General features: G+C 35.2%; 1 protein-coding gene across 3 annotated transcripts in view; it reads right to left on the reverse strand.

The window, feature by feature from the left end:
• pdgfd (platelet derived growth factor d) overlaps positions 1-8,402 on the reverse strand; it is a 35,577-nt gene extending 27,175 nt beyond the window's left edge. For all 3 annotated transcript variants that reach the window (XM_067366157.1, XM_067366156.1, XM_067366155.1), the window contains exon 1: positions 6,788-8,402. In XM_067366157.1, coding sequence (XP_067222258.1) covers positions 6,788-6,986 — 199 coding nt within the window. In that variant the 5' untranslated portion in view covers positions 6,987-8,402. The remainder of the gene's footprint in view (positions 1-6,787) is intronic.
• Positions 8,403-10,375: the final 1,973 nt, after the last annotated feature.

Consider the following 10,375-nt stretch of genomic DNA (forward strand, 5'->3'; position numbering starts at 1 on the left):
TCATTTTTTTCAGCATTCTGCGTTTTATAATTAAATATCCAGTATATTTACCAACAAAAACTGTGGTGATTAAATTAATTCATAAAAATTTACCATTTTAGTAACTGAATTAATTTAATAATAACTTAATAAACATTTAACAATATTAGGGCCCTATGAAAAAAAATTGTTTTAATTTTTCAAGATTCTCTTTTACGATTTTACACAGATTTATTGAAAAAAAAAAGGTAATCAATTGAATTCAGAAAACTTTAATATTTTGATTTAAGTCCCTAATATTGTTTTTAAACTTTTAACAATATTAGGGACTAATTTTGTCACAAATTCCATTTTATTTTAATAGAAATTATGTTTTAATTTTTCTAGATTCTGTTTTTACCATTTTATACAGATTTACCACCAAAAACTGTGGTAATTAAATTAATTAATACAACTTAAATTATTATTTTAATACAGTTTTATCCATATAAGGGCCCTTAGAAAACGTTTTAAATTTTTTCACAAATTCCAATTTACTTTCCCACAAATTCTGTTTGAAATTTTTCTGAAATTTTATGATTTAATATAAATCCATCATCAAAAACTGGTAATCAAATTAATTTATAAAACTTACCATTTTAATTAAACTAACAATTTAATCCACACTGTAAACCCTAATGCTCAAAATACTTAATTCGTTTGAGTAGGACAAACTTAAATTAAACAAATTAGTTCAGTTAAATTAACAGTTATGAGTATTTAAAACTTTCTTTTACTTTTGAGTTCACAGCACTGACATATTTCAAGTAAACTAAACTGTTTTAGTTGCAGCAGATTTCTAATTCCCAGCATGCTTTGCATCAGACTGTCTAAATGTTGAAATAAAGTGTTATTTTGTGTGTTTTTGCATAAGATTAACATAGGGAGACATAAGTTAGTGTTTAATGTTGTGTTATGGGGTTCTGTTATGTTAGTTTTGTAGGGTTACCATTCTGGTGAAGAGTAGACCGTGTGGTTAGGTTGAGGATGGGCTGCAAAACTTTTAAGACCACATATACTGTATGTTGTTTTTATTATGTACATGCAAGTATATATTGACAGTCTTTTTGATAATTATAATAGCATGTGTTTTTTGCTAACTAACATTTAACCAAGATTTGAATGTGATGTTTATGTAAATTAACTATATGTACTTGAGTAGGGCGAGGCTGAGAACTGTGGGAGCGAAGGAATGCCAGTGATGTGATTGTTAATGAGAGACACCTGTGCACCACACTAGCATTGCTCCACTTCCATGGCTCTCGGCCCCGCCCCACTTGTCACAAAAAAATTAAGTTCTACTAACTTAAAAAAAATAAGTTAGTTAACTTAAATGTTTTGAGGTAATAAGTTTCCTCAAATGTTTTGAGTATTCTGAACTTATTGAGTTTTACAGTGCACCTTTAAAATTTTACTCAAATGGAAACAACAATTCCTTTACAGCAATACACTGCATTTTTATTTTTGGCAAATAAAGTGCTGAAGCAGACAGTTTGGAGTATGTAGGAAATATGGGAAGTATGGAAGAGTTTGATCTATTTTTCCTGATAAATGTGTATACATACACTCATGACACCATTGTTTCTAGGATAAGAATCCATAAAGTCATGTGCATGCTTTAAAATCACAGATATAATGGGAATCAGACGCGTGTCGTCACACAGAGAAGCAGCTCACAGATGTCTGACTTCATGAGGGAAACACTGAGCTAATGGAGATGAAACACCCACTGCTGAAACATGCCAAACCTGAGACATGAACCGCTGCTGATCAGCACACACTCACACACACAGATGATACTAGCAGACAGTGTGTGAGATGCACAGACAAAAACAAATCGCTGAGTAAAGATGCATCTTCCTGTTTGTGTATAAAAATGGCAGAATGCGTCTCACTTTCTGAAGCAGAAACAGGCTGCCGCTCACAAACGACTAGATGGAAACACCTTCAAACATTTAAGATTCAAGTCCATTTTTGTCAATATAAAAACACACAAACTCAGTGTGTGTGTGTGTGTGTGTTGTGGGGAATCCCACACCAGATTCCTCAACACTGATGGCTGGGTGTGGGTCCGGGACACCCTGTGACTCACTGCCCTAAAATAATTATATTTACACTCATTCTTGCACATCTGTCTTTGTGAGGACATTCACGGACACATCTCTATCTCCTTACTCACTGTAAACCCTAATTCTCAAAATACTTAATTCGTTTGAGTAGGACAAACTTAAATTAAACAAATTAGTTCAGTTAAATTAACTGTTATGAGTATTTAAAACTTTCTTTTACTTTTGAGTTCACAGCACTGACATATTTCAAGTAAACTAAAGTGTTTTGCCCATGGCACTCGAAAGGAAAAGGAAAAACTAAAATCAAGTGTTATATAATGTTTTTTGTGCAAGATTAATGGAAAGGGAGATTTAGTAGTGATTAATGTTTTGTTATGCTAATTTAGAAGAGTTGGTCATGGTGACAAGTGCGCTGTAAAACTGAACAGTGAAATTAATTAGTTTCACTCAAATAATACTAAAAGTTCATTGTACTTGACAGAAAAAAAGTTGTGTGAACTCAAAATTTCACTGTAGCAAGTTGAACTTAATATGATTGAGTTGAGTTGCAGCAGATTTCTAATTCCCAGCATGCTTTGCATCTGACTGTCTTAATGTTGAAATTAAGTGTTATTTTGTGTGTTTTTGCATAGGGAGACATAAGTTAGTGTTTAATGTTGTGTTATGGGGTTCCGTTATGCTAGTTTTGCAGGGTTACCATTCTGGTGAAGAGCAGAGCCTGCGGTTAGGTTGAGGATGGGCTGCAAAACTTTTAAGACCACATATACTGTATGTTGTTTGATTACATACATGCAAGTATATATATTGACAGTCTCTTTGATAGTTATAATAGCATGTGTTTTTTGCTAACTAACATTTAACCAAGATCTGAATGTGATGTTTATGTAAATTAACTATATGTACTTGAGTGGGGCGAGGCTGAGAACTGTGGGAGCGAAGCAATGCCAGCGATGTGATTGTTAGTGAGAGACACCTGTGCACCACACTGGCCTTGCTCCACTTCCATGGCTCTCGGCCCCGCCCCACTTGTCACAAAACAAATTAAGTTCTAACTTAAAAAAAATAAGTTAGTTAACTTAAATGTTGAGGTAATACGTTTCCTCAAATGTTTGGAGTATTCTGAACTTAGTGCTAACTTAACTAAATGCCTAACCCGAACCCTTACCCTAAACCAACCCTTAACCCCATTATAACCTGATCTTCAAAACCAAACTTTGACCCTCAAACAGGCCTTTAAAGGCTCTCAGAAAGTGAGGAATGGCCAAAAAGTCCTCACTTTATCCTCACTCATGGTCTAAAACTCAAACTGGTCTTATTCACACAAATATAGTTGTACATATACACACACACACACACACACACACACAAACCATAAACCATATTTGAAATAAAATAAATATTGACAAATGAAATAAAATATATATAAAAAATAATAATAATTTAATCTTATTACATTTCAGCTAGTTGCTGGAGCAACATCTCATTTCCATTTAGTTTAACTTAATTTACTAAAATATCTAAAACTACACTCTAAAAAATGCCAGTGGTGTAATGTAACGAAGTAATAATACTTCGCTACAGTACTTAAGTATTTTTTGGGAGAATCTGTATTTTACTTGAGTTTTTATATTTCTGTCAACTTTTACTTTTACTCCACTACATTTCCTAAATAAATTATATACTTTTACTCCGATACATTTTCACAAAGCATTTTCGTTACTTACTACAAAATAAAGTCGGAAGAACACAGATTGCAAGCAAGCATGTGCAAACAAGTGCCGCACAACCACGGTTGATTTCATTTTCCGGGTTGCGTCTGTTGCTGGAGAAGCTGAGAAGTGAGATTACGAGACTTTACGAGAGCGTCCTCTAGAGGCGAAATAAAAACTATCACTGATGCCTCGTATGGTTTCTTTTGACACGTGATGTGAGGCTGCGCGCTGCACAGAGCGGGTCACTTCAAAACGATTTAAAACGGACAGCAAAACGGTATGTTATACAATGTACACTACAGTACAGTACATTATGTGGAGAACAGTATGTTTGTCGTCGAGGCTGACATTAGTAGTAACCTCAAGCGGTTAAAACAATGTGACAAAAAAAAAAAAAAAAAAAAAACACCAACTGTTTAATGTCAAGATTGTTACCATTCATTTGCATTAGTTTATAACTATTTGTTCGCTGTTATGCATTCATTATCCGGCGAAGTTGCATATTTAAACTGTATTCTCATACATCGACAGAAGCTTAACAAATCAGAAATGTAGCCTATTCAATTTCAGTTTTTATCGGTACTGTAACACATATTTTGATTAGATAATCATCAATTTTTCTAAAATAGAGCCAAATAATGTGTGAAAGTACACATTACATTATATTATATTATATTATATTATACACATTATATTATATTATATTATAATAGACCCATGCTATGCCTTTGTGTGTAAAGATAGTAATTTTTAAGAATGACTGTTTGGATTTATATGAAATAGTAACATTTTACAATAAGAGTACATTTGATAACATTAAATAAGGTTAATAAAAGTATTGTTCATTTTTAATTTCATCATTTACATTTTAACATTTTAAAGTTGTCTCTTGCACTAGTTATAATGCACTATAAATTAACATGAACGAATCAATGTATAATTAATATATTAGTATTTTTTATGTATAAAAATTACAATAAACCTTTAGCCAATTTAAAGAAACAAAATGTAAGAGGGTTAAAACTGAACACAATCTTGCTTCTCAAACTGTGTATAGAACAATTTTTAATATTTTTTTGCTCCTTTTGTATTTTACATTTACTTGTACTTTTACTTTCAATACTTAAGTACATTTAATATCAAAAAAATACTTTTCATACTTAAGTACAAAAAATATCACATACTTTAACATTCTAAACAGCAACTTTAACTTCTACCAAAGTCATTTTCTGGCAAGATATCTATACTTTTACTCAAGTATGGTTTTCGGGTACTTTATACCACTGAAAAATGCTGGGTTAAAAACAACCCAAGTTGGGTTGAAAATGGACAAACCCAGCGATTGGGTTGTTTTAACCCAGCAGTTGGGTTAAATGTTTGCCCAACCTGCTGGGTAGTTTTACTTAACTCAACTATTGTTTAAAAATTACAGTATTGCTTAATTAAAATGAACCCAAAATATCTTGAAAATTAACATTTATTAATATGTTTAATAAATGAACATTTTAATTTCATTTAAGATTCATTTTAAGTAAGCCATATAGTCATTTTCAAACAATAGTTGGGTTAAATAAAACTACCCAACAGGTTGGGCAAACATTTAACCCAACTGCTGGGTTTGTCCATTTTCAACCCAACTTGGGTTGTTTTTAACCCAGCATTTTTTAGAGTGTAAAGTTAATAAAAAAATTTAAAAAAAAAACTATAAACATACTTAAAAAAAAACACTAATAAAAATGACAAAAAAAAACAAAAATCACTAAAACATGAACTAAAATTAAGATAAATATGGAAAATACAAAAATAAAAATTACATTAAAAAAACTTATAATAACAGTATCTAACACTGATTCAGAGACTAAAATGAATATTTATGTTTGAAATAATTCACCCGTCGCACTGCAAGACTTTTAAATGAACCATGAATGACTAAAAATAGATTCAAAGATTCCAAAATAAATTCAAAATTCCAAAAGGTTCCAAATAGTAAAGATCTTAATGTTTGAAAAATCCATGGTGGCCTATTTATCAACTACCCTAACATTCCCAGAGGACATTCAGACATTCATTACAGGTGCCAAGGCACATGTTGAACACACACACACACACACACACACACACACACACACACACACACACACACACACACACACACACACACACACACACACACACACACACAGCTGACCTCAAAAGTGTCTGAAGTATTTAACATCATCACATTATTGATGAGTTTGTATAAATCAATGTCAAACCAATATCAAAACCGATTTACACTGCATTCAAGCTACACATTTCGATAAGTTCACTCATTCCCTGGGAATCGAACACATGACCTTGCATCATGCTCGACTGTTTGAGCTCCAGAAATACAAGAACAGGTTCAGATTTACAGGTTATATCAGTGCAGAGAGGAACAAAGCTGCTGAAATCAGGCGTGAGAAGATCAGAGAGCTGTAAACCTGTCCAAACAAGCTCGAGCTGATCACAACACAAACTCAAACTGAGTAACATTCACATCCACAGTGACCACAGGAAGCATCTGAACTCTTACAGCACTCAAAAATGTCTGAATACCATTCGTGAGAAGATCACAAAACATCAAAGCAAGAGCCATCCGAGCTGAACTAATGGCACTTGTCGGAGTATATCAGCAGACACTATAGTTATTGCATTGATTAGATAACAAATCACACGTGTCATATTGTAAAGACAGACAGCACAAGCATTTTATATAAGTGAAACATTCGGCAAACAGAGTTATGCATGGTTATAAACGAGAAAAAGATCGATTTAGCGTTAAAAACAAAGGCAAACGCCACTGTGTGCGTTAATGTGATCAACTACACCTGCTAACTAAGACACCTGTGGGAACCCGACTTCATACATGCACCAAAAACACTTCAAAAATGACAGCATTTGAGCTCAGATGACACTTGCTTTGTGACACGCAGACGTTCCTAATACTTTTGGGGTCACAAAACTCACCATTGCTGCGTGTGTTTGCAGCCCTCAGCGCTTTGGAGGACATCACCTGGGCCTGTGTGGGGTAATGTTCACCGCTCAGCACCGCGATGAGGGAGCACACGAGCAGCCACATGATTTGGAACCGAACCGTCCGCTGATCCATGATCCCGGAGTTTCCACCGCTGCGCAGCGCGTCCACGGATCCAGAGAACAGGTTCATATAAACCAAGCCACGGAATCCAAAGACTTCAACTTTATCTGCTTCTGTCCCGTTTGACCTCGAGCTTATAATTCCAGCAGAGTACTTTCCATTCCTTGAACATTCACTGAAACTCGAGGACGCGCGAAGAGTGTCCTGTTGGAAAAGTGGTCAACAATAACGCGCGCGGTGCTGATGGACTCCCAGAGTTCACACATCAAACTCCTGCTGAAAGATCGGCTGATCGAGCTGCTGAGAGATGGAAGGAGAAAGAAAGGAAGCCCAGGAGGGCTGGACCCCCTTCATCCAGTCAGGACGAGGAAATAACGCCCGTGGGGCGCGTTTTACTGACTGTTTGGTGGAATGCTTTCCCTCGGTGCGTAACGCTGCCACTCTTTTCCTGTTTGTTTCGCCGCGAGGAAAGTTTTGAGGACTTTCCCTGAGGAGAAACAAACGCATGGGATTCACACTTGCAAACTGCAGGCCATGACATGATCGGCTTTCAAAACGTTTCTAAAACATGTGTTGCAATACAAAGTATAATGCAGAGAAATATAGTGCTTTTTTTGCATACTTTTAAGGGCTTCCCGAGGAACAATTGCACCTTGACGGAAGCCCTTATCTGATGAGGACATTTCCGCTCTCTGGGATATGAATTATGGGCTGTGGTTGCTAAAGTCCCCCTCTGGTGAAAATCAAGTTTTTAATGTTGTTTATATGTCTATGTGGTGTTTTAAATATGCTTTAAGACAAACCATGTGCAAATTCATATGTCAGAACCATTGCTGAGCAGTGTTGGGGAAATTTACTTTTAAAAGTAATGCATTACAATATTGCATTACTCCCTAAAACATTAACTAATTGCATTACTTCGTTACTTTTTTATGAAAAGTAATCCGTTACATTACTTTTGCGTTACTTTTCCTCACTGGAGCTTGGCTTGCTTGTTTTTTAATAACAACAAAATAGTTATATTTTTGGCAAAAAGGTCCTTTCACACCAAAAGTGAAATGAATAAGCATCAGGCTGAAGGAAAAGCATATTTACACCTGTACAGTAGAGGGCGCAGCTCAAAAAAACCTTTCAGCTGAATAGAATAGGATACAGAATAAGGAAGTTCTAGTTCTTATTTCTAAATCTAATCTAAAGTATTTTTTGCTTATTAGTATGGTTGAATTAGGTATATTGAAAGTCAGCAGCAAAGACATTGGTTAATAACTGAGATTAAATACATAAAGTATATTTGTGTAATTTAATATAGTTAATTATTGCAGGTTTGCAAAAATTCTGAGATTGCATTTCACTGTTTTTATTCATTTTGAGGAATACTGAATGTTTTCGTGCAAGTGAGAAGAGTAAATGCATGTTCACATTTAGTCTAAAACTACAATAACCATCATGTTCACACAGCGCACACAACACCTCTGCATTTTATTTCTCTCAACATGGGTCAGTCAATAAATGTGAAAAAGTAACTTGCGTTACTTATTTGAAAAAGTAACTTAGATATTTTGTTGTAAATTGAAAAAGTAATGCGTTACTTTACTAGTTACTTGAAAATGTAATCTGATTACATAAGTCAAATTACTATTAATGCATTACTTTACTAGTTACTTGAAAATGTAATCTGATTACATAAGTCAAATTACTATGAATGCGTTACTTTACTAGTTACTTGAAAATGTAATCTGATTACATAAGTCAAATTACTTGTAATGCATTACCCCCAACACTGTTGCTGAGTATTTTCTCCTTAAAACTGCAGTGAAAAAAACCTTGGTTTGAAATCGCTGGTGTTTCTGACATCACAAACTACCTTGTAACCAATCACATCAACGTGCCGGCAGGCTTTAGCATATCATTAACAGCTAACTAGTGTGTAGATTTAGCAATATGGCAGGTGTATGATGTATATTATGATGTTGTGATGAACTGTATGCCTTTCTCCACTGATGTTCTGAGTTGTTCAAAGTGTTTTTAAGGATACTGATTGTTAGAAGACAGCTGTCTGATTCTGACATGGCAAACAGGAACATGTTTGTGTAACATTAAAAACACATTATTAGCTGTTTGATAACGAAGTCAAGCTAAAGGCTAATCATATTAATTACCGTTATGTGTCCGACGTTGTAAAGAGCAATACCATTGTGCAGGGTTTACCTCAGTAAGTTGACTGAGTGGATCTCTGAGCTCGTGTGAGTGAGTGGAGGCGGGGCTAATTTGCATATTCATTGATCCAGGCATATTAAATGAGGCAAGGGTGTAGAGTTACATTCAAGTTATTTTAAGGCATGAATAATTTTTTTTCACAGCAAAAAACTTTTAAATATGTCATTGTGGTGATCAAAGATGAGTTTTAAGCCTGGATAAAATGATTGACTACAGGGGGACCCCCAATGCACAAAATGTCAATGTTATGGTCCTGTAAACATTCCCATAAAGCATAAAACTCATATAATTGACATGTATCTTACTAATAAATAAAACAATGGCAGCATTATCATTAGATTAGACAGTTTGGATTCATAAAGTGTCAATGTTTAAACATTTAATCTGAATCCCAGTATAGATTTCAGGAGGACAAAAGAGATTATATCATGCACGCATAATAACGAGGGTAAAGGACTTGACAGGTTCTCACATGCATTTCTGCCAAGTGTGGAGAAAAAACAGAATTCAGGTCTAGGCCTGAGTGAGAGTAAGAAAGCTGGTCTGATCCAGACTGTGCCCGCTTTATCTGACCCGGTCCTGTCCTGACCTCAGCTGACGGAGGGTGTGTCCTGATTTACCTCCTGAGGGACGCTGTGTGTGTGTGTGCGTGTGCGTGTGTGTGTGTGTGTGAGAGAGGTGTTGTTGGTAACCCGGGCCAGTGTACACAGTGTTGACACAGAAACTCTAGCGTACATCCTGATGTTTATCTTCATGTCTTTGTGTTTCTCACACAGACACACACACACACACACACACACAAATATATACACTATGTGTTTACCTAAATGTGTTTGTACAGGAAACAGCCTGTTTATATTCTCCCTTTGCGCTAAACGCACGATTGCACGGCTACACTAACAGACAACACATTAAATGAGTGTTTTATCTAAGAGTTGCATGTGTAATTTTGTGTGGTGTTTGCACAGACTTACAGTTCCATCACTAAGTATTAATCGTCCCAGTGTTTTTGTTGCAGACATGAATGATTCTCAAATCATGTCTCTTTTTACTTGAGCCTAGCAACCACTGAAAACACCCTAGCAACCAGAACATTTAAGTAACCGCATAGCAATGCACCTAGAAACACCTTAGCAAAATCCTAGCAACACCCTGGCAACCACTAAGTAATGCTGTGAAATCCTCCCAGAACTTTCAAGCAACATCATAGCAAAACCTTGGCAACGTTTTGAAAACCACTC

The sequence above is a fragment of the Chanodichthys erythropterus genome, chromosome 17 (assembly GCF_024489055.1).
Source record: "Chanodichthys erythropterus isolate Z2021 chromosome 17, ASM2448905v1, whole genome shotgun sequence".
Classification (NCBI taxonomy): domain Eukaryota; kingdom Metazoa; phylum Chordata; class Actinopteri; order Cypriniformes; family Xenocyprididae; genus Chanodichthys; species Chanodichthys erythropterus.